The sequence below is a fragment of the Podarcis muralis genome, chromosome 7 (assembly GCF_964188315.1).
Source record: "Podarcis muralis chromosome 7, rPodMur119.hap1.1, whole genome shotgun sequence".
Taxonomy (NCBI): domain Eukaryota; kingdom Metazoa; phylum Chordata; class Lepidosauria; order Squamata; family Lacertidae; genus Podarcis; species Podarcis muralis.
Genome location: NC_135661.1, coordinates 88307599 through 88332460, shown reverse-complemented (window position 1 = coordinate 88332460; position 24862 = coordinate 88307599). Strand labels below are relative to the sequence as shown.

The following is a 24862-nucleotide window of genomic DNA, read 5'->3' as shown; positions in this document are numbered from 1 at the left end:
CCCCAGAAACATCATACATACATCACAGAAGGGATGTAACCTAAGACCACCCCTCAGATACATCATACCTACATCACAGAAAAGGCGGTCTAAAACAGAAATTTGAATATCTCCTTGTTTATCTCCTGTCTGGCAGTTTACTTGATTGGATTGCCTGCGGAGCGTGGCCAGTCTTTTGTAGTTACAGATAGGTAGCCGTGTTGGTCTGCCATAGTCAAAACAAAAAAACAAACAAACAAACAAAAAAACTTTGCTACTGGAAAAAAAAATTCCTTGCTACTGGAAGGAATTTTTTTTGTTCAGTCTTTTGTAGTGATAAATACTTAGTTCCTGGGCCAGGTCACAGGCTCACACCCTATTCATATCTTAAATGTGCCCTTAAGACAGGATTTGTGAGGAAAGAGAGAATGGGGAGGTTTCCCACTTTGACCTTGCAGAGAAAACATTTGCTCAGTTTAGGAATCAAAATGGTTCCAGGTCGGTCTTCCTGTGCTGATCTATGTACATGTAGTTATGAACATTACCATATATCTAAGACCTCAAAATTCCTATCACACAGGAAAGGTGGGACACTATAAATGCAATCCATCCATCCATCCATCCATCCATCCATCCATCCATCCATCCATCCATCCATCCATCCATCCATCCATCCATCCAATAAGCAAGCAAGCAAGCTTTATTATTCATGGTTTTTAGCATCCCTCCATCCAAGGCCATCCCTATTTCTGCGCTCGACTACTTCAGCCTTCAACAGCTGCGTACGATTAGCTCTCGAGCGGCTTACGATGCCTTTTCACAGTGCAGCCGAACTCCCTTTGGGGTAGGGGGAGTAAGTGCTCGCTTAAATATGGGGCGGAGCTTTATTCATCGTAGCCAACCAGAAGCGCAACCCGACGAGTCCTTCTGACCAATAGAGCGCAGCGGCGAAGGCATGCGCGGAAGAAGAAAAAGCTTACCTAGAGTGGACCGACGTGAAAAGCTGCGGCGGCCAATGGGATTGGAGGCTGGGTGAGACCATGAAGTGAGTCGGGGGGGGGGGGAGACCTGGGAAATACCACTAGGGCAACAGGGAGGGGGAGTGTTATTGGGGAGAGATATAGACTAAGTGGGCGTTATTAAGAAGAGGGGCTATTGTGGGGGGGGGGCGTTGAGTGGGCGGAGGGGAGCAAATACCTGGAGGCGTTTGGAAATCATTGCTTGGGTTAAAGGGGGGGCATTTGCTGTGGTCATTGACATGACCAATTCCACACTCTCTGTGGGTGCAATATTTTTGGGGGGTGCAAAAGCAAGCCTTTTCCACCAGCCAGAGAAACGTGCACCCCCATATCTTTGCATGCAGCCCCCCTTTCCCATGCATTAATCCCATAACTCTGCTCAGGATTCTAGGAAAGCCGCCAAGTCAGACCACCAGGTCCATCTACCTCAATATTCCCAACACTGACTGGCAGCAGTGGATCTCGAGGGTTTCAGCCAGGGGGCAGTCCCAGCCCCACCTGGAGATGCTGCCTGCGGGGACTGAACCGCCTGCATGCGAAGCGGGTGCTGCCCCCCTGAGCTGTGGCCCATTAATAACAATAATTATTATTATTTATTATTTATACCCCGCCCATCTGGCTGGGTTTCCCCAGCCACTCTGGGTGGCTTCCAACAAAACACTAAAATACAATAACCTATTAAACATTAAAAGATTCCCTAAACAGGGCTGCCTGTTTTCCCCTGCCTGTTTTTCCCTTAAAACAAGCTAAGATTCCCTTAAAATGAGCTAAGATTCCAGTCCTCATGACTCTCTGGAGAAACATGTGATTAGATAGGAGCTGGTCTGTAGCAACTTCAATCCTAAAAAAAGCTCAGCACCTTTGGGGTAAAATCGTAAAAAAAAAAAAGTTGAACAACTTCAATTCTAAAAATTGAATTGGTCGGGCCTCATGTATGTTCACTTCATCAAATCTGGCCCCCTTTGAAAAAAGTTTGGGCACCCCTGTATGGGGTATCTAAGAGCCCGTATAGAGACCTTAAGTAGGTTCTCTATTGGTAGGAGAAAATAACAAGAGGCCAACCAGAGAATATTGAGAAGCAAAGTGCTAGTAAGCCTGATCTTTATTAAACTGTTGCAACAGGGTCCTCACTCACCACACGCAGGGAAGGAGAAGAGGAACCCAGAACATCGGTGTGCAAGATCTTATGTAGACTTTTGAAACTGCCCACCTGTAGCTCAAGACCACCCCCCAAAACATCATACATGCATCACAGAAAGAGGTGGTCCCCAGCAGAAATTTGAGTGTGTTGCTTCTCTCCTGTCTGCCAGGATACCTGATAATGCCTTATCTTAGAGTCAGCAAGGTTTATCTTGCCCGGGCCAGATTGGTCCCGCAGAGATCCCTCCGTGGGCCGGATCATGAGCGCACATGCCCACAATTTTTGGCGTCTGTGCATGTGATTTTTGGCGTCTGTGCATGCGCCGTGGAAGCGAGTCCCTGTGCTTTAGCTCAGTGTGCGAGTGGGCAGCTCAATTCAGGGGTGGCTCGTGGGCTGGTCATGGGCTGACCCCTGCCTTATCTGATTGCCTTTTCTGGGTAAATACTTAGTTCCTAAATCTCTTACGCATATTGATAGTGTGATCAGCTTAACAGATAATTGCCAGACTGTATTTACAGGGAGGTGTAAGCCCCTACAGCCCAAAGACAACTGGAAAGCTTTTCCCATTTCCTTCCTCCTTGCAGAGAAATATTTGAGGTCAATTTGGGAGAGTCAAAATGGCTTCAGGATTGTTCTCCTGTACTATTTCAGACACGTGGTATATATACTTATGTATGTGCTTGCCTTGTGCATTTATGTACATTTATCTTATATATATAAGGCCATATATAAGGCCTTAGAATTCCTATGGTCCCCTCAGTGCTGCCTACAAATGACCGGCAGTTCAAAACCTAAGGACTAGGAGCTTGGCTTTGAGTCAAGCACCTCCTTATGGGCAATTCTTTCCCCAGGACATTTCTCTGATGCCTCTCTCGCTTTCCCTTCCTTCAGGCTGAACATAGATGGACTGCTTGTTTATTTCCCCTATGATTACATCTACCCGGAGCAGTATTCTTACATGCTGGAGCTGAAGAGGACATTGGATGCCAAGGTTTGACCAGAGGCTGGGTTTGTTTGGGGTGCCGGTTTAGGAGGAGGAGGAGGGTGTTGCTGCGCTTGACCTCAGTGCGAATCACTTTCTTGTTTCAAGAGGTGAGGTGGAATAATGTGATGCACCAGCAAAAAATACCGTATTTTTTGCTCTATAAGACTCACTTTTCCCCTCCTAAAAAGTAAGGGGAAATGTGTGTGCGTCTTATGGAGCGAATGCAGGCTGCGCAGCTATCCCAGAAGCCAGAACAGCAAGAGGGATCACTGCTTTCACTGCGCAGTGATCCCTCTTGCTGTTCTGGCTTCTGAGATTCAGAATATTTTTTTTCTTGTTTTCCTCCTCCAAAAACTAGGTGCATCTTGTGGTCTGGTGCGTCTTATAGAGCGAAAAATATGGTAGTTTGATGCTGTTCTAGGTTTCATCAACAGATATCTAGAGCATGGGTAGGCAAACTACGGCCCGGGGGCTGGATCCGGCCCAATCACCTTCTAAATCTGGCCCACGGACGGTCCAGGAATCAGCGTGTTTTTACATGAGTAGAATGTGTCCTTTTATTTTAAAACACATCTCTGGGTTATTTGCGGGGCATAGGAATTAATTCTCCCCGCCCCCAAATATAGTCCGGCCCCCCACAAGGTCTGAGGGACAGTGGACCGGCCCCCTGCTGAAAAAGTTTGCTGACTCCTGGTCTAGAGTCTAGACTTGATAGCAAAGCTTTTACATCGCCAGCATCACAACGATGGAATGGAGAACAGCCTGTTTTAAATTGTGTGAATGCATACTTTTTCCACTTTGAGATTTGACGTAAGCAGCATTGCAGTATCGCCGCTAATTCATACCGGCTCTCTCTGTTTCTCCGCTAGGGTCATGGCGTTCTGGAAATGCCATCGGGCACCGGGAAGACAATCTCCCTCCTGTCTCTGATTGTGGCCTACCAGCGGGTGAGTCGCCTTGCCTCGGCTTCTGTAAAGGCGGCCTGGCAGCCCCTCATGCAGATAACGACACCTGGCCTACCTTGCAGGCTTGGTGTAATGATCGCCGGGAGAATGTGAAACACTTTGAACACCCCAAGGGGCTACATGAAGATGAAGTATTATTCCCGCTGGACTACAGTTCCCTTGATCACCCCAACCATTGGCCATTTGGGCTGATGGGAGTCCAGCAACATTGGGGAGGAGGGCACCAGTTCTGCAGTCTTCCATTATTAGTACTTTGCCTGCAGAAACATCAATAAGAGAGCCAGGGGTTAGAGTGTTGGACTAGGACCTGGGAAAGACCAGGGTTTGAATCCCCACTTGGCTATGAAGCTTGCTTAGGTTGATCACTGCATCTCAGTCTTGTTGTTGTTTAGTCGTTTAGTCGTGTCCGACTCTTCATGACCCCATGGACTCCTGTCTTCCACTGCCTCCCGCAGTTTGGTCTAGCCTACCTCAAGAGTTTTTGAATTCTGGTGCTGGAGGAGACTCTTGAGAGTCCCACGGACTGCAAGAAGATCAAACCTCTCCATTCTGAAGGAAATCAGCCCTGAGTGCTCACTGGAAGGACAGATCCTGAAGCTGAGGCTCCAAGACTTTGGCCACCTCATGAGAAGAGAAGACTCCCTAGAAAAGACCTGATGTTGGGAAAGATGGAGGGCACAAGGAGAAGGGGACGACAGAGGACGAGATGGTGGGACAGTGTTCTTGAAGTGACCAGCATGAGTTTGACCAAACTGCGTGAGGCAGCGGAAGACAGATTTTAGTTTATTGTTTTTAATTGAATTATGATGCGGATATGTTGATTGGCTGTTTTTATTGGAAAATCAATAAAAATGATTTTTTTAAAAAAAAGATAAAATACATTTCTTTCTGGACCTCCCCGTGTGACTGGCCACTCTTCTGCATCCCCTCCTGCCAATGGGGCACCTCTTTTGGCGATGTTCCTTCCCACACCCACCCAGCCAAAAAGCACTTTCTAAGTAAACCCATTTTCCCTCTCCCTCCGCAGGCTCATCCCCTGGAAGTGACCAAGCTCATTTACTGCTCCCGAACGGTGCCAGAGATTGAAAAGGTAACTGGGACATGGTTGGGTTTGTTGGAATCCATGATTTGCAGGCAGCTTAGCAAGTTTGCAATTAGAATCTCCACAGTGTGGGAGTGCAGAACATGAAAGGAATCTTCCCAGAAATAAAGAGACCCAGCAACAACTAAGTGATTGGCTGAGTTCCTTATATAGGCATGACCTATAACACTGATAGGGACGTGGGTGGCGCTGTGGGTTAAACCACAGAGCCTAGGGCTTGCTGATCAGAAGGTTGGCGGTTCAAATCCCCGCGACGGGGTGAGCTCCCATTGCTCAGTCCCTGCTCCTGCCAACCTAGCAGTTCAAAAGCACACCAGTGCAAGTAGATAAATAGGTACCGCTCTGGCGGGAAGGTAAACGGCGTTTCCGTGCGCTGCTCTGGTTTGCCAGAAGCAGCTTAGTCCTGCTGGCCACATGACCCGGAAGCTGTATGCCGGCTCCCTCGGCCAGTAAAGCGAGATGAGCGCCGCAACCCCAGAGTCGGCCACGACTGGACCTGATGGTCAGGGCCCCCTTTACCTATAACACTGGTGTGTGTTGGAGAGTGTTAGTGTGGTGTGGTTAGTTCTGAGGAGTGTTGAGAGTGAGAAGTTGGAGAATGATGGGAGCTGGAGTCCAGCCTGCGACTCTGTCCCTGACCCCTCGACTTGCCTCCATCCTCCGTGGCTCGCAGAGAGAGAGAGAGAGAGAGAGGACCAAGGAGTCTTTGGTGCGACTGCTGTGCTTCCCCCCAGGTCATTGAGGAACTGCGCAAACTCCTGGATTTCCACGAGAAGCAGACAGGAGAGAAACTGCCCTTCCTGGGCTTGGCGCTCAGTTCCAGGAAGAACCTCTGCATCCACCCGGAGGTTTGCCGGTTTTTTTGATCAGCGTCGTTCTGCCCAGTGGGCTTACTTGGGAGTCGCCCACGTCGCTCCCTTTCAGGGCGTTCAGACACCTTGGGGTCAGCCCCTCTGTGCTCACCCACTTGCTGTGGGGGCCCCTTATTCCAGCTTACCCCCAACCTGGCACCAGCTGTGGGTGCTGCAGCTGATGGGAGCTGTAGTCCATCACCCTGGGGGGGTCTCTGCCCGCTCTGCAGTTCTAATAATCGTTATTCCGCCCTGCAGGTGAGCGCCTTTCGCTTCGGGAAGGAGGTGGACGGGAAATGCTTCAGCCTGACTGCTTCCTATGTCCGGGCTCAGCAGGAGCAGGACAGCAGCGTCCCCTCTTGCCGCTTCTTTGAGGTATCGCGATAATAACCGCTGTTTCATTTACAGTAGGCATCCCCAACCTGTGGCCCTCCAGATGTTTTGGCCTACAACTCCCATGATCCCTAGCTAACAGGACCAGTCGTCAGGGATGATGGGAATTGTAGTCCAAAACATCTGGAGGGCCAAAGGTTGGGGATGCCTGATTTTTGTTGTTTAATGATTTAGTCGTGTCCGCCTCTTTGTGACCCCCTGGACCAGAGCACGCCAGGCCCTCCTGTCTTCCACTGCCTCCCGCAGTTTGGTCAGACTCATGCTGGTAGCTTCAAGAACACTGTTCAACCATCTCGTCCTCTGTCGTCCCCTTCTCCTTGTGCCCTCCATCTTTCCCAACATCAGGGTCTTTTCCAGGGAGTCTTCTCTTCTCATGAGGTGGCCAAAGTCTTGGAGTCTCAGCTTCAGGATCTGTCCTTCCAGTGAGCACTCAGGGCTGATTTCCTTCAGAATGGAGAGGTTTGATCTTCTTGCAGTCCATGGGACTCTCAAGAGTCTCCTCCAGCACCAGAATTCAAAAGCATCCATTCTTCGGCGATCAGCCTTCTTGATGGTCCAGCTCTCACTTCCATACATCACTACTGGGAAAACCATGGCTTTAACTGTACGGACCTTTCTTGGCAAGGTGATGTCTCTGCTTTTTAAGATGCTGTCTAAGATGCTGTTTTTAGCAGGTGCCAAAAAGAATAGCTGGCCCTCGAGGCTCCCTTCCAACTCTCTGATTCAAACTGCAGCTCGCCATTTGCTTTCCCCTTCTTTGGCAGGAATTTGATGCCCACGGGCGGCAGGTGCCTCTCCCATACGGCGTGTACAATCTCGACGACTTGAAGGCCTTCGGTCGCCAGAAAGGATGGTGCCCCTACTTCCTTGCACGATACTCGGTAATGTGACTGTGATCACCTAGCTGTCTTTTTTGTGTGCGTAATAGGTAACCAGGTATATTTTGTTTGGGTGCCCTTCCTGTTGGGAAAGGGCTCTGCCTCCATGTGACTGGCATCATAAATTTCTGGAGGGGGGGGGGAACAGCCCAAATGGCCATGGCATAAAATACAATAAAATTTATACACCGCTTGATTTGAAAAACAAAACAAAACACAAACTTAAGCAGTTTACAAAAGATAAAACAGTAAAATCAAGAAATATTTGCAGCCCTTCTTTAAAACACACAAAAGTTAATAATAATAGTAATAGTAATAATAATTTATTATTTATACCCCGCCCATCTGGCTGAGTTTCCCCAGCCACTCTGGTTGGCTCACAATCGAGTGTTAAAAACAATACAGCATTATTAGGGAACAAACTTCCCTAATAATACTAAGACAGATCAAAAATACTACTCAGCTTCTTAAGAACCTCCTCTTTAAAGGTGCCAAGTTCCTGACCTCATAGCTCAAAGAGTGCAAGGCCTGCTGGAATATCTGAGGCCAGAGAGCTGAGTACAAGCTAATGAATGCAAATAATTTTGTTTGAAGCATATTGCTGGGCTCTTTAGTCGAAAAGCCGCTCAGAAGCACAATATCGGCAGCTAGAGATTGCTGCTCTCGGGCTTAGAATGGAAAGGACACGGCATGCAAGGAAAAAGGGATGGGGAGGGAAGAGGAAGGGGGAAAGCTCTGGCCTCTGTTCTTGAACATTACGGTTCTTCTCATGACCAGCTGGGAGGGAAGCTGGTAGCCTGATGGAATGCCTGCTATGAAAAGAGAGGGAGAACCAAAGGTGGCAGAGGTGATGGAGATGAGTCCTGTTTGCTTTTCCCCCTCTGCAGCTGGCATTTTCTGCTTAAATTTCCAATAATTGGGGGTGGGGACTTCAGTGCCTTCTCACCACCCATTACTCACTAAATTAGAATAAATGTGCAAAATAAGGTTGTGTTTGTCCCCCCCCCCCCCAATTTTTTTTATTAGTTTTCCAAGTTTAAAACAGACATATCAACAAACATAAAAAGAAAACATCAAAACATCAAAATACAAGCAAGCAAGCAAGCAAACAAACATATATCCTAACTGTGGAAAATCCACTTTTGTTAGCATTGTTAAGTGACTTCCTCAAATCTCCCTGGTTGAGTTTCCATATAAATCATTGTAGCAGTTATCGAAAACTAATTCCACATAAAATTTACATAGTCCTATTGACATCTTTCTTTCTTTCTTTCTTTCTTTCTTTCTTTCTTTCTTTCTTTTCATTTTGACTTTTATCCATAGTATTCTACAACATCACGTATTTAAATCCTAGGCCAGTTTGGTACTCGCAAGTAATTCTATTTAAATTATCTTAACATATTTAACTAAATATTCTTTAAATTTCTTCCATTCCTCTTGATACTCCTCCTCCTTCTGGTCGTGGACTCTTCCGGTCAGGTCGGTTAGCTCCGAAAATTCCATCATCTAATTTATAACTTATCTTAAAGACCACTGTAAACAGTTAAAATCGTTAGTAGGGTTGGAATATCACTTGTAGTTTAAGATTGATTCTGGACATAATGGAAGAAGTAAAGGGTTTGGATTATCATAAAAGATGCGGTAGGAACTGATTAATAATAATAATAATAATAATAATAATAATAATAATAATAATAATTTATTTATACCCCACCCATCTGGCTGGGCTTCCCCAGCCACTCTGGGCGGCATCCAACAAAATATCAAAATACAGTAATGCATCAAACATTCATAGCTTCCCTAAACAGGGCTGCCTTCAGATGTCTTCTAAAAGTCTGGTAGTTGTTGTTCTCTTTGACATCTGGTGGGAGGGAGTTCCACAGGGCAGGTGCCACCACCGAGAAGGCCCTCTGCCTGGTTCCCTGTAGCTTTGCTCCTTGCAGTGAGGGAACCGCCAGAAGGCCCTTTGCGCTGGACCTCAGTGTCCAGGCAGAACGATGGGGGTGGAGGACCTACAAAGGGGAGGATGGAAGTCCAGGAGATTCCTTGGGATCTGGTTTTTATGATTTATGTTTGATATACAGTGGGCGCTCGGGTTGCGAACATGATCCGTGCGGGATGCACGTTCGCAACCCGCAGCGTTCGCAACCCGCGTCTACATGTCTGCGCACGCACGGGTTGTGATTCAGCGCTACTGCACATGCGCAAAGTGCGATTTAGCACATCTGCGCATGTGCGACCGCCGAAACCCGGAAGTAACTAGTAACCCAAAAAAATGCAACCTGAAGTGTCTGTAACCCGAGGTATGACTGTATCTCTGTGAAACTTTAAGTTAAAAAATCAAATGAATAATTTTATTTTATTTTATTTAAAAAGGAAAACTAGAGTTCTCCGGATGTGATAACTTGGTGAAATATAGATTGCAGTATAGATTTTCATGCCACGCGTGTCTTTGTTCTGCTCTTTTCTCTCCATGCTGGACCAGATCCTTCACGCCAACATCGTGGTGTACAGCTACCACTATCTCCTGGACCCCAAGATCGCTGACCTGGTGTCTAAAGAACTGGCCAAGAAATCTGTCGTCGTCTTCGACGAGGCTCACAATATCGGTATGCAAGATCACCTCTTGCCTGTCTTTGACATCTGCAAGCACGTACCTAGAATCATAGAATTGTAGACTTGGGCGGGGACCCCAAGTGCCATCTAGTCCAACCCTCTGCAATGTGGGGGGATAATGCGACTGTCCCTTTAGGGCCAAGCGTAGCAGGGCGTTTCCTGAGCCGATAGGGTGAGGGTGGTGGTTCATGTAGCACACGCAGAGCCTGCGGAACTCACCGCTACATGGTGTCGCGATGGTTATCAGCGCAGGGTGCGTTAAAATTTGAGGAGGTGTTGCGGGAAGAAGATTCTCTCACAAAAGGAGGTCTCGCTGCCCCATCCTGACAAGCGCGGTGGCTCAATTTCCGTGCCGGAAAACTGCCGGTCAGTCTCCACCTGCCTGGAAGGTCACATCGACCGGCCGGCCGGCCTCTTTCTTCTCCCACAGACAACGTCTGCATCGATTCCATGGGTGTCAACATCACACGGAAGATGCTGGACCGGTGCCAGGGGAACGTGGCCACGCTCCAAGCCAGCATCCAGAAGTAAGTGAGGAGACCCTCTTATTTCCTCACAATTTTTTAATTAAATTTTCTGTTTTACAATTTTGAATATTCATTTAGACAACCTTAAAATACCAGTGGCTTCCCTTTTCTTCTCTTTCCATGGTTCATTTTGCATAGCATAAGTCCCTGCAAGTTGTATATAAACTAAACCATTCAGTATTTTGTTATTACTTCCATCAAAACTTATTTACACTGTTGAATTTATCTGGCTCCCGGTGGAGTATCAGGTTTAAGGTGCTGGTTTTCACCTTTAAAACCCTTTGTGGCTTAGGGCCCTTGTATTTACCGGACCGCCTCTCCTGGTATGCCCGGCAGAGGACCTTAGGGTCCATGAATAACCATAGTTTAGAGGTCCCGGGCCCTAAGGAAGCCAGACTATCCTCCACCAGGGCCAGGGCCTTTTCAGTGATGGCTCCGACCTGGTGGAATGCTCTGTCCCATGAGACCAGGGCCCTGCAGGATTTAACTTCCTTCTGCCGGGCCTGTAAGACAGAGCTATTCCACCTGGCTTTCAACTTGAACTTAGCTTGATCTTTTATTCCCCTTCCTTCCCTCCCCCTCCCCTTTTTATGATGATTACCTGCTCTGGGATCCCACAGCTAATTCTCCCCTGGTCTCCTCGCTGGCCCAAATAGGACTAATTTAGCCAGCTAGCCCTGGGGATCATCTAATGTTTCTTGGATGGCTTTCCCTTGTAAATTGATTTTTGAATTCTGAATTTATTGTTATTCACGTTTTATACTGTATTTTATACTGCTTTTGTTGCATCAATTAAGTGTTTTAAATTTGTTGTTAGCTGCCCTGAGCCCGGTTTTCTGAACGGGGAAGGGCAGGGTATAAATAAAAATTTATTATTATTAAAGGTAAAGGTAAAGGTACCCCTGCCCGTACGGGCCAGTCTTGACAGACTCTAGGGTTGTGCGCCCATCTCACTCAAGAGGCCGGGGGCCAGCGCTGTCCGGAGACACTTCCGGGTCACGTGGCCAGCGTGACATCGCTGCTCTGGCGAGCCAGAGCCGCACACGGAAACGCCGTTTACCTTCCCGCTAGTAAGCGGTCCCTATTTATCTACTTGCACCCGGAGGTGCTTTCGAACTGCTAGGTTGGCAGGCGCTGGGACCGAGCAACGGGAGCGCACCCCGCCGCGGGGATTCGAACCGCCGACCTTTCGATCGGCAAGCCCTAGGTGCTGAGGCTTTTACCCACAGCGCCACCCGCGTCCCTTCTATTATTATTATTATTATTATTATTATTATTATTATTATTATTATGATAAATTAAGATAAGACCCTCTTATTTTCCCACCCGGCAGCCTTGACTCAGCAAATGCCCATGAGCACGATGTCGAAATCCTGCACTAAGATCACCCCCTGATTCTATGGGACGTCCCACATGCATAGTTCCAGTTACAGAATTGTAGAGTTGGAAGGGGACCCTAAGGGTCATCTAGCCCAACCCCCTGCAACTCAGGAATCACAGCTTGTTGGATCATGAAGCGGGTGCGGCAAGGAGCCACTGTAAAGCCCTGGAGACCCTCCTTGGGGGCAGGGGGAGACCTTTTCCAACCACCCTGGCCTCCATGAGAGCTAGAAACTTGGCTTGTATGTTTTGAATAGGTAGAAACTTGGTCCTTGTCTATACTGATAGCTGAAATACTCAGGGAGCTGAATTAGGAACATGGGAAGATGTTTCCTACTCAGTCAGGCTGCCACTGGGATCCACTCTGTACGCTCCGTGGGGGTCAGAGGCGTTCCGTACACGGAGGGGTTGCTGAGCTACAGTGCTTCCCCATTTGTTTGCGGGCCACAGCCTGCAGGTCCCCTGCGCCCTCCTAGGATGAAAATAATAATAATAGTAATAATAATAGTAATAGTAATAATAATAATAATAATAATAATAATAATAATAATAATAATAATAATATTTATACCCCGCCCATCTGGCTGAGTTTCCCCAGCCACTCTGGGCAGCTCCCAGTCGAGTGTTAAAAACAATACAGCATTAAATATTTAAAAATTCCCTAAATAGGGCTGCCTTCAGGTGTCTTTTAAAGATAAGATAGCTACTATTTCCTTCACATCTGAAGGGAGAGCATTCTACAGGGCAGGTGCCATCACTGAGAAGGCCCTCTGCCTGGTTCCCGGTAACCTCACTTCTCGCAGGGAGGGAACCGCCAGAAGGCCCTCGCGCTGGACCTCAGCGTCCGGGCTGAACGATGGGGGTGGAGGCGCTCCTTCATGTATACAACCCCCTTTTCCCTGTTTCCTCAAGGATCAAGGAGACGGATGCTCAGAAGCTGAAGGAGGAATACCGGCGCCTGGTGGAAGGTCTGCGGGAGGCGAACGTCGCCCGCGAAACGGACGTCTATTTGGCCAACCCGGTGCTGCCCGACGAGGTCCTCCAAGGTGCTTGTGCCTCTTTCTGCAGCGGGAGGTGGGGAGCCTGTGGTGGTTGTCCCCCATTTAAGACAAGACTCCAGGCAAGGTGTGTTGGGGCGCGGGTGGCGCTGTGGGTTAAACCACAGAGCCTAGGACTTGCCGATCAGAAGGTCGGCGGTTCGAATCCGCACGACGGGGTGAGCTCCCGTTGCTCGGTCCCTGCTCCTAGAATCATAGAATCATAGAATTGGAATAAACCACAAGGGCCATCGAGTCCAACCCCCTGCCAAGCAGGAAACACCATCAGAGCACTCCTGACATATGGTTGTCAAGCCTCTGCTTAAAGACCTCCAAAGAAGGAGACTCCACCACACTCCTTGGCAGCAAATTCCACTGTCGAACAGCTCTTACTGTCAGGAAGTTCTTCCTAATGTTCCTGCCAACCTAGCAGTTTGAAAGCACGTCAAAGTGCAAGTAGATAAATATGTACCACTCTGGCGGGAAAGTAAACGGCGTTTCCGTGTGCTGCTCTGGTTTCGCCAGAAGTGGCTTAGTCCTGCTGGCCACATGACCCGGAAGCTGAACGCCGGCTCCCTCGGCCAGTAAAGCGGGATGAGCGCCGCAACCCCAGAGTCAGCCACGACTGGACCTAATGATCAGGGGTTCCTTTATCTTTACCTACTCCAGGCGAGGTGTACCCTTGGTTTGATCCAGCATTGACCCATTTCCCATTCTTGAAGAGGGTGGGGAGTGATTTGTTCTGGCTGCCCTGGGGCCTCCTGCCTGCTGGACTGGGCTGCCCCACAAGGATAGCGGCAAAGTTCTGACCTGCCTTTCTATCCCCTCTTGGCAGAGGCCGTCCCGGGCAACATCCGGACCGCGGAGCACTTTGTGGGCTTCCTGAAACGCTTCCTGGAGTACTTGAAGTCCCGCTTGCGGGTGCATCACGTGGTCCAGGAAAGCCCCCCGTCTTTCCTGAAGGACATCTTCGAGAAGGTCTGCATTGAGCGCAAGCCCCTTCGGTGAGTGGGGGGTCAGGAGGGAGAATCTCCCACCCCCAAAAGCCAACCCCACCCCTCGTACCCTTGCTTGCACCCCAACCTGTGAGTGGCGTTCGACTCCAGGGCAGAGACGGCGATGTCTTCAGGTTCTGTTTCCACTCGTTTTACTGACGGTTTGTTAATTCTTTGATACGATTTACGTTTCAACGGTGAAGTTTTGCTGTGCTACTATTTATTGTTGTAAGCCACTTTGCTGACAAAGGTCCGTATAGGTATAGTTAAAGTTATGGTTTTCCCAGTAGTGATGTATGGAAGTGAGAGCTGGACCATAAAGAAGGCTGATTCCCCATCACTGTTCCTTCACACAAACCTTCTCCCCCGAAGGCAACACCTGCCTTCCTGCAAACTCGGGGTTTCCACTGGAGAGCCAGTGTGGTGTAGTGGTTAAGAGCGGTAGTCTCATAATCTGGGGAACCGGGTTCGCGTCTCCGCTCCTCCACATGCAGCTGCTGGGTGACCTTGGGCCAGTCACACTTCTTTGAAGTCTCTCAGCCCCACTCACCTCACAGAGTGTTTGTTGTGGGGGAGGAAGGGAAAGGAGAATGTTAGCCGCTTTGAGACTCCTGAAGGGGAGTGAAAGGCGGGATATCAAATCCAAACTCTTCTTCTTCTTCTTCTTCCTTTTGCAGATTCTGTGCAGAGCGCCTCCGGTCCCTTCTTCGAACACTGGAAATCGCCGACATCTCCGATTTCTCCCCCATCACACTGATTTCCAATTTCGCCACGCTGGTCAGCACTTACTCCAAAGGTAAGGGAGACTTTCTGCATCTGATAGGGTAGTTTGCGCCTTTAAAAAACAAAACTTTTAGCTCTCTGGCAGTGGCTGTGTCTGAAAAGTTCAAATAGCAGCAGAGGTAACAACTGATTTGTGCAAGGCTTATGTTCCAGACCCTTGCGGACGTCAGTGGGGCCTGTGTAAGCCCCCTTTTGTGACTTTTTGGGTCACTTCCGGGTTTGGTGCATGTCTGCCAAATTGGTACACAAATCAGCCGTGGCCTGTAGACTGTTAACAGAGAAATCTGAGGGCTCCCTTGGACAAAAAACAAGGACACCAGCCAGGAATACCAGAGCAAAACAGGCTTGGTCTTTATTGAAGACTGTCGCGACAGGACTGCCACAAGGTGGAACAAGATGGAAACCCCGAACAAAAGAGCCCCCAAACTTTTATTAGCTGCTAATCCCCATGTTACACCCCCCCCAAACTACATCATGGTTACATCATGAAAGGGGAGGTCTGGTGGCAGTAATCTGAGCATCCTGGACCCTGCCCCATGGTTCCCCTTGCCCTCCACCAAACACCCATCAAGTGGAACAAAAGAGATATTTACATTTCCCTGTTTCCCAGCTAAGTTCATCACACCCTTTTGTCTTCATCTGGGTTTGTTCTTTCTGGAATGGCTACCTGTCTGGCACTCAGGTATCAGGATGCCAGGGATTATCACTCAGGCAGAGGGGCGGCTGAGTAGCTGAGCTCACATGTCTATATGAATTTCTGAAGTTTTGCCAGTGAGCCAGTACAGAGATACATTTATCAGTACGTTTCTGAGCACAATTCAAAGTGTTGGTGCTGACCTTTAAAGCCCTAAACGGCCTTGGTCCAGTATATCTGAAGGAGCGTATCCACCCCCATCGTTCTACCCGGACACTGAGGTCCAGCACCGAGGGCCTCCTGGCGGTTCCCTCACTGCGAGAAGCCAAGTTACAGGGAACCAGGCAGAGGGCCTTCTCGGTAGTGGCGCCTTCCCTGTGGAACACCCTCCCACCAGATGTCAAAGAGAACAACTACTACCAAACTTTTAGAAGACATCTGAAGGCAGCCCTGTTTCGGGAAGCTTTTAATGTTTGATGTATTATAGTATTTTAATATTCTTTTGGAGTCCGCCCAGAGTGGCTGGGGAGGCCCGGCCAGATGGGCAGGGTATAAATAATAAATTATTATTATTATTTATTTTTATTATCAGTGAATTCTTACATTTGGTATCATGCAGCAAAGGCCCTTTGAATAGATAGGAAGAAACTGTGATGAAGTGTTTTGTGGGGACAAATCACAGAAGTCACAAAAGCGATTGTGCTGGTTTTGGTAGTGGGCTGCATGTGCATGGTATCTGCTGGAGGGGCAACCCCCCCCCCAACCTAGACATAAATTCCTGCAACAAGACTAATATTAAAACTTCCATCGACTTTCTAAACATTTGGACAGGCTTGTCTAAACAAATATGTTCTGCACCAGCCACAGCTTTGGGATTCAAGGGCGAGGGAAGCCCCACAGAGAGCGCATTGCACTCATCCAGTCTTCAAGTCACCAGTGCCTGAATTGCTGTGTCCAGGCCTTGAAGCCACCAGGGGGCTCTCCTCTGTTCCACAGCCTGGAGGTGCGCTGGAGCCAAGCACGATGGCGCTCTCATGCGCTGAGGACTGCTGCACCATCTCCTCAAGCCGAGAGGAGAAGGGGACGGGCTCCGTGTGTTTGTCTGACGTTGCCACGGCATATAAATACCTCCTAAGTCTCTTAAGTGCTTAGCCCCAAGGATGAGTCAGTCCAGCCGCCTTTAAGAAGCTTAATTCTTCCTCCTCGGCTCTCAGAAGGAAAGGTTTCTGGTGTCCTAGAAGCTTGGGCCTCGAACGGCTTGCAGGCCCAGGGCAATAAATATTCCAGCCTGCAACGCTTTCTGCATAAACCTAATCATAGATCTGGAAGGGACCCCAAGGGTCATCCAGCCCAACCCCAGGAATCGCAGTTAACCCTGGAGTGTTTATCCACCCCTGGGTTAGATTTTCAAGCTGCTTCTTCTGCAGTGAAAAGCTTAAAACAAAAAACTGAGTAACATACAGTTTGTACGAACATGGGAGATAAAACAACAGTTCATTTAAAGTAGGTAAAATGAACACTTGAAATTTCAAGCCCAGAAGCTTGAAATATGTTAGCAAAGTACTGCCTGTCTCTCAAACTCCCCCCCCCCCCGGTAATAATAATAGTAATAGTAAAAATAATAATTATTATTTTATTTATACCCTGCCCTCCCAGAGCCGGGTTCGGGGCTGCTTACACCAATAAAATCACAGTAAAAACCATAATAGAGGGACAGGCCACGGCCGATTTGTGTACCAATTTAAAGTACAGGTTAAAATGCAATTTAAAATGCAGCCTCATTTTAAAAGTAGCCAATAAATCAAGACCATAAGGGGAGGGAAACAGAAGGGTCAGACTGAGTCCAAACCAAAGGCCAGGCGGAACAGCTCTGTCTTGCAGGCCCTGCGGAAAGATGTCAAGTCCCGCAGGGCCCTGGTCTCTTGTAACAGAGCGTTTCACCAAGTCGGGGCCAGTACTGAAAAGGCTCTGGCCCTAGTTGAGACCAATCTAACCACCTTGCGACCTGGGACCTCCAAAATGTTGTCATTTGTGGACCTTAAGGGCCTCCGCGGGGCATACCAGAAGAGGCGGTCCCATAGGTACGAGGGTCCTAGGCCATGAAGGGCTTTAAAGGTCAAAACCAGCACCTTAAACCTGACCCTGTACTCCACCGGGAGCCAGTGCAGTTGGTAAAGCACTGGATGAATGTGATCCCGTGGCAAGGACCCCGTAAGGAGGGCTAGAAGCTTGCATCCCTCCTTTATTCAAAGGAAAGCTGAGCTCTCTCTGGAACACCCTTAGGGAGATCAGCAGCCTGATTTTGTCCATACCCGTATTTTTTGCCCTATAAGATGCACCAGACCATAAGACGCACCTAGTTTTTGGAGGAGGAAAATAAGAAAAAAAATATTCTGAATCCCAGAAGCCAGAACAGCAAGAGGGATCGCTGTGCAGCGAAAGCAGCAATCCCTCTTGCTGTTCTGGCTTCTGGGATAGCTGCGCAGCCTGCATTCGCTCCATAAGACGCACACACATTTCCCCTTACTTTTTAGGAGGGAAAAAGTGAGTATTATAGAGCAAAAAATACGGTAATTTTTTGTTGATGGTGTGTTTGTGTGTGTGTGTGTGTGTGTGTGTGTGTGTGTGTGCTTGTGCCAGATACCCAAACGTCTTTGTTTAATTATCCTACTGCAGGTTTTACTATAATCATCGAACCGTTTGATGACCGAACTCCCACGATCACCAATCCCATCCTGCACTTCAGGTGAGCGCCATGGGGGCACCCTGGGAAATCTAGAGGGCACCCAATTTTTTTGGGGGGGATCCTTGGGTCCCTTTCTTCTCTAAAAAGATGCACAGCTGGAGGAGGGGCAGTGGTCAGTCTTGACGGGCGACAGGTAACCCCAGGAGCCAACCGCCTGTCAGCTGGTAGGTCAGATCTATTTCATTTATTTATTTCATAAAATTTGTACGCTGCTTGAATATTTCTTTAAAAAAACACCTCAAAGCAGTTTTTAAAGGCAAGACGGTAAAATGACCATGGAGAAAAACCAATGACAATCATTAAGACTTTCCCAAAGTTAAAATAACAATAGGCTAAGAACAGATTAAAATTCACACCAGCCTTCTGAATGTTTAGAGTCTCTGAAGCCAGCTCATAAGCCAAAGGGGCAGTCTTACAATCTAAAACACACACACACACGACACAAGGGAAAGGGATGAGGAGGGTAGAGGAAAGAATTGAACACCAATCGTTAGACAGTTGCTCCTGGTATTCCCCGTGGAGGACCTTAAGGTCCACAAATGACAACATTTTGGAGGTCCCAAGTCGCAAGGTGGTTAGATTGGTCTCAACTAGGGCCAGGGCCTTTTCAGCACTGGCCCCGACTTGGTGGAACGCTCTGTCCCAAGAGACCAGGGCCCTGCGGGACTTGACATCTTTCCGCAGGGCCTGCAAGACGGAGCTGTTCCGCCTGGCCTTTGGTTTGGACTCAGTCTGACCCTTCTGTTTGTCGTCACCCGGATTCCTCGCCTAGGATCTTATTATTATTATCATTATGTTTTACTATTATTATTTTATTACCTCTGCCAAGTTTTAAGTATTGAGATTATTAATTTATCTGCATCTGGTTATTATTATCTTTCTCCCTGTCCTGACCATCCCTCCGAGGTTATATTTATATTTATAATCTTGCAATTTGGCTGGTCTATTTACTTAATCGACCTGGAACAATCTACCAGAGAAAAGGCCACCGCCCAGGGGACAGAGGGTCATTGATGAATGATAATCCAGTTTTTACCTAGGGTTTTAATAGGTCATAAGACTTTATGGTATCTATATTTGTAATTTGTAATGTATTTTTGTCAGTGTTTGTTCTTTGATGCTATGGCCTGTCGGCTACGCAAATAAAGCCTATTGATTGATTGACCCTTATGTTTCCCTCCCTTTATGGTTTTGACTTTTAAAATGAGGCCGCATTTTAAATTGCATTTTAACCTGTATTTTAAATTGGTTTCCCCCCCTATTATGTTTTTATTGTAATTTTACTGGTGTTAGCCACCCTGAGCCCAGCTCTGGCCGGGGAGGGCAGGATATAAATAAAATTTATTATTATTATTGTTACAATGACCAGCTTGCCAGAGGCATTAGTGAGACCATCATTTCTCAACTTTGGGTCCTCAGATGTTTTTGAACTACAACTCCCATAATCCCTGACCACTGGCTAGGAATGACAGGAGTTGTAGCTCCACAAAATCCAGGGACACAGACTTGAGAAAAGGCTGAGATAGACAATGGCTTTTGTGGGCACCTACCAATATTATAGGGACGCGGGTGGCGCTGTGGGTAAAAGCCTCAGCGCCTAGGGCTTGCCGATCGAAAGGTCGGCGGTTCGAATCCCCGCGGCGGGGTGCGCTCCCGTTGCTCGGTCCCAGCGCCTGCCAACCTAGCAGTTCGAAAGCACCCCCGGGTGCAAGTAGATAAATAGGGACCGCTTACTAGCGGGAAGGTAAACGGCGTTTCCGTGTGCGGCTCTGGCTCGCCAGATGCAGCTTTGTCACGCTGGCCACGTGACCCGGAAGTGTCTCCGGACAGCGCTGGCCCCCGGCCTCTTGAGTGAGATGGGCGCACAACCCTAGAGTCTGTCAAGACTGGCCCCTACGGGCAGGGGTACCTTTACCTTTACCAATATTATTTTCCTTTTTCTGTGTGGGGTGTGTGTGCAGAATCCACCCCGTTTCCCTGTCTCAGTTTCTCGTGGAATCTTCCCCAATCCTGCACCTTCCCGAGATGTTCTGAACCAGAACTCCCCGTGCGACGCTGGGGCTGACGGGAGTTATAGTTCGATAACATCCGGACGGCACCAGGAAGGCCGTAGTCGAGTGGAAATCGTAGCATCCTTTCGAGGCCAGAGCTATGTTTGCAAAATGTTGTGTTTTTTTGGGGGGGGGCGGGGAGCCTGGGTGTGTTGCGAGGGGGTGGACTAGATGTCCCTTGGGTGTCCCGTCCAACAATTCTGTGATTCTCCCCAGCTGCATGGACGCCTCCATCGCTATCAAGCCGGTCTTTGAGAGGTTCCAGTCGGTCATTATCACCTCAGGAGTAAGTGTGGCCTTTTTACCAGGGTCCATGAGGGTCCTCTTCCTGCAGGCCCAAACCGGTGTGAGTTTGTGTGTGTTTTTCGTGAAAGAAAACTGTGATTTGTGGCCACATTTTCCACCCCAATTTCCTCCTCATTCGGGCGCAGACCCTTTCGCCGCTGGACATCTACCCCAAAATCCTGGACTTCAGGCCCGTCACCATGGCAACGTTCACCATGACCCTCGCCAGGACCTGCCTTTGCCCAATGGTGAGTGTGAGGAGACGGGGCGGTTGGCAGAGGGCTCTCCCCACAGTGCCAGGGCCCTGGAGCAAAGGGTCAGGAGGCTGGCTGCTTTTTTTAAGGGTGGCAAATGTCGGACGCGCCCCCTCCCAACCTCCAAGCCTTCAGGGCCGGTCGCTGCCTCTCGGCCCAACCTTGCAGGGTTGTTGTTGTTGTGAAGAGAGGGGGAGAGCCCCATATGTCCCCTTTGAGATCCCTGGAGGAAAAAGCAGGGTAAAAGGTAAAGGGACCCCTGTCCATTAGGTCCAGTTGTGGCCGACTCTGGGGTTGCGGCGCTCATCTCGCTTTATTGGCCGAGGGAGCCGGCGTACAGCTTCCGGGTCGTGTGGCCAGCATGACTAAGCCGCTTCTGGCGAACCAGAGCAGCACACAGAAACGCCGTTTACCTTCCCGCTGGAGTGGTACCTATTTATCTACTTGCACTTTGATGTGCTTTCAAACTGCTAGGTTGGCAGGAGCAGGGACCGAGCAACGGGAGCTCACCCCGTCATTGCGGGGATTTAAACCGCCAACCTTCTGATCGGCAAGTCCTAGGCTCTGTGATTTAACCCACAGCGCCACCCGCGTCCCTTAAAAAGCAGGGTACAAAGGCAATAATATAAATGCCTTTTCGTCGGGCGTTCCACCCCCAAAGGATTTTTTTTGAGGTTCCCTTCTGTAAAAAGAGGGGTGTTCGATTAATCAGCCACCCAACTTTCCCCATTTCCTTGCCCCCACCCCAAAAAACGGGCAGTTTCTCCAAATCCCCTTTCCTGTTTCAGATTGTGGGGAGAGGGAATGACCAGGTGACCATCAGCTCCAAGTTCGAGACGCGCGAAGACATTGGTAAGGAGGGGGAGCAGAATATTTGCCTTGCGTGGACTTTGCACCCCACCCCTTCTTGCCTAAAATTGCATATTCGCACCAAGCAATTTTAAAGGGCTTCAAACAGCCGTGGTTCTCCTCCGCCACCCCAAAGCATTCTGGGAGTTGTAGTTTGTTAAGGGCGCTGAAGCTCAACACCAAAAGAACTAAGATCATGGCCACTGGTCCCATCACCTCCTGGCAAATAGAAGGGAAAGAAATGGAGGCAGTGAGAGATTTTACTTTCTTGGGCTCCATGATCACTGCAGATGGTGACAGCAGCCACAAAATTAAAAGACGCCTGCTTCTTGGGAGAAAAGTGATGACAAACCTAGACAGCATCCTAAAAAGCAGAGACATCACCTTGCCAACAAAGGTCCGTATAGTTAAAGCTATGGTTTTCCCAGTAGTGATGTATGGAAGTGAGAGCTGGACCATTAAGAAGGCTGATCGCCGAAGAATGGATGCTTCTGAATTCTGGTGCTGGAGAAGACTCTTGCGCGTCCCATGGACTGCAAGAAGATCAAACCTCTCCATTCTGAAGGAAATCAGCCCTGAGTGCTCGCTGGAAGGATAGATCCTGAAGCTGAGGCTCCAAGACTTTGGCCACCTCATGAGAAGAGAAGACTCCCTGGAAAAGACCCTGATGTTGGGAAAGATGGAGGGCACAAGGAGAAGGGGACGACAGAGGACGAGATGGTGGGACAGTGTTCTCGAAGCTACCAGCATGAGTTTGACCAAACTGCGGGAGGCAGTGGAAGACAGGAGTGCCTGGCGTGCTCTGGTCCAGGGGGTCACGAAGAGGCGGACATGACTAAACAACAGGGCGCTGTGAGTTCTAAGGCTCCCCTCGCAGAGCTACCATTCCCAGGGTGGTTTTAACAATCCATCCCTATTAGTCACAGGGAGCTTTGGGAATTGTAGTTCCCAGAGGGTCTCCTAACAAATCTCAGCGCCTTTTGCAAGCTACAACTCCCAGGATTCTTTAGGGGAAAGCTGTGGCTGTTTAAAGGGCTTTAAATGCCTGGCTTGGGCAGTGGCCAGGAGTAAGAACGTGGTTGGGTCATGGGTCTCCTCTGCCCTCCTTTCCTTTGCGGCAGGGGTTGATGGAGGGAAGGCTTCCCTGTGGCTCTCTCCCCAAAACAATCCTTGATTTTCTCGCAGCTGTAATCCGCAACTACGGGAATCTGCTGCTGGAGATGTCAGCCATCGTCCCGGACGGCATCGTGGCCTTTTTCACCAGCTACCAGTACATGGAGAACATTGTGGCCTCGTGGTATGAGCAGGTATGTGCGAGTTTGCGCGCATGCATGTTTGGGGATCGGGTTCGGGTTTTCGCTGCCGGCCGGGAGGCTCCTGAGAGTGACCTTTAGAGGGTGGTGGGTTTCTTAAGCTGGGGCAATTGGGAACGCTTTCAGGCTTGGCCTTGGGAACTAGATATGGCCCTCGAGACCTTTGTATGTGGCCCTTGGGCTCTCCACTGGCCACAGCCCTCATCAGCTCTGCTTCTTGCCTTCCTTGAGAGTTTTTGCCCGGCTGAAAATTGCCCCTGAAGTGTGGAAAGGTCCAAGAAAGATTTAGGAGCTAGATATGGCCCTCAAGACCTTTGTATGTGGCCCTTGGGCTCTCCGCTGGCCACAGCCCTCATCAGCTCTGCTTCTTGCCTTACTTGAGAGTTTTTGCCCGGCTGAAAATTGCCCCTGAAGTGTGGAAAGGTCCAGAAAAGGGCAGCCAAAATGGTCACAGGGTTGGAAAGACACCACTATGAAGAAAGAATGCAGTGTTGTAGACTTTTTAATTTAGAGAAAAGGCAAGTAAAAGTGACTTGACAGAAGCTTATAAAATGATGAGGAAAGGTTTCCCCCCCCCTCTCTCTCATAACAACACTAGACATTCAACGAAGCTGAGAATTGGAAAATTTGGGGCAGAAAAAAGGAAGGAACTTCTTCACGCAGTGCCAAGTTAAACTGTGGAACTCCCTGCCACAAGGATGGCCTCTGACCGAATCCTCTCTTCGAGCCGTCTCTAGGGCCGTTACGGCTTCTTGTGGGAGGGAGTTCCACAGTCTAACCACCTGCTGCGTCAAGAAGACTTGTGACTTCTTGAATTTCACGCCCCCCCCCCCCCCGTTTTTCTCTCCGGCCACTGCAGGGAATCCTAGAAAACATCCAGCGCAACAAACTCATCTTCATCGAGACGCAGGACGGAGCAGAGACGAGCATGGCCCTCGAGAAGTACCAGGAGGTGAGCCGCCAGCCGGGACGCAGTGGCAGGCAGTTCCCCTGGTGAACAGTGGGGCAGGGCTAATAAGCAGTGACCTCGAAGTACTCACCATTACTGAATGAAATCCCCCCTGTTCCTTTTACCAGCCTAGTTTATTTATTTCAAATGTTTGAAAACTTACTTTATTTTTGAAGAAACCTCTGAGCGGTGTAAAAACATTAGAACAGTTAACAGTACCGTTAAAATAGGACCAACTAAGTTAGTTCTTGGTATGAGCTTTCGTGTGCATGCACACTTCTTCAGATACACACGTGCATGCACACGAAAGCTCATACCAAGAACTAACTTAGTTGGTCTTTAAGGTGCTACTGGAAGGAATTTTTTTTGTTTTGACTATGGCAGACCAACACGGCTACCCATCTGTAACTGTAGTTAAAATAGGATTCATTGAGGATTAAGTGAATTAAGAAGAATGGAAATGCAGGTGTAATGGATGATAAGAGTCATCTGTTTTGATTGTAGCTTATAGAAAACAACGACCGCCGTAAGGGAAGAAATGAGAGTTAAATTTATTGTGCTTTAAAGAAGTTAAATCTGAATCCTGAAATACTGTTCCTGACCAGGGTGTGTTTAGCAATTTACATTAATACTCTAATGAGTGAAACTTTGGGAGCAGAGTTTGGTATGGCATATCTGTCCTACCTAGTTAAACAATATCCTCAAAACAAAAATATATAACCAGTAAAACAGTAGTATAAAATCGTATAAAAATGGGGATTGACAAAATCCAATCTTACGGTTAAGGGAAAGTCTGGGCAAGAAGATTCAGGTGGGGCAGGCTGGCACCTTCACTGAACTGTTTTCGGTGCCTGCTATAAACACTGTGTTCATTCTGGCAAGCCTACCCAGATATGCAGAATGCGGACATCAATCCAGGGGGAAAAGTCAGGGCAAAATTATTCGCCCCTCGAGTGATGGCCGCCGTGTGGAGGAACTGGCCGGATCTTGCAATGTTGTGTCTTGTCTCTTCCGTGCCAGGCCTGCGAAAACGGACGGGGAGCCATTTTGCTGTCTGTGGCCAGGGGGAAGGTGTCTGAAGGGATCGACTTTGGTGAGTACCTCTACCTGCCCTCTTCTATTTTTCTCAT

The 24862-nt window shown here is 48.6% G+C and overlaps 1 protein-coding gene across 1 annotated transcript in view; it reads left to right on the top strand.

Annotated features, from left to right (window-relative positions):
• The first annotated feature begins 907 nt into the window (after window positions 1–907).
• ERCC2 (ERCC excision repair 2, TFIIH core complex helicase subunit) overlaps window positions 908–24862 on the top strand; it is a 28722-nt gene continuing 4767 nt past the window's right edge. Inside the window, exons 1-19 of the mRNA XM_028741922.2 lie at window positions 908–1024; window positions 3031–3130; window positions 3994–4071; window positions 5117–5179; window positions 5926–6039; window positions 6301–6417; window positions 7200–7316; window positions 9799–9922; window positions 10360–10456; window positions 12749–12882; window positions 13709–13877; window positions 14546–14664; window positions 17962–18031; window positions 20299–20368; window positions 20514–20615; window positions 21410–21473; window positions 22656–22777; window positions 23643–23735; window positions 24753–24825. Of these exons, the coding sequence (XP_028597755.2) occupies window positions 1020–1024; window positions 3031–3130; window positions 3994–4071; window positions 5117–5179; window positions 5926–6039; window positions 6301–6417; window positions 7200–7316; window positions 9799–9922; window positions 10360–10456; window positions 12749–12882; window positions 13709–13877; window positions 14546–14664; window positions 17962–18031; window positions 20299–20368; window positions 20514–20615; window positions 21410–21473; window positions 22656–22777; window positions 23643–23735; window positions 24753–24825 (1831 nt within the window). The 5' untranslated portion in view covers window positions 908–1019. The remainder of the gene's footprint in view (window positions 1025–3030; window positions 3131–3993; window positions 4072–5116; window positions 5180–5925; window positions 6040–6300; window positions 6418–7199; window positions 7317–9798; window positions 9923–10359; window positions 10457–12748; window positions 12883–13708; window positions 13878–14545; window positions 14665–17961; window positions 18032–20298; window positions 20369–20513; window positions 20616–21409; window positions 21474–22655; window positions 22778–23642; window positions 23736–24752; window positions 24826–24862) is intronic.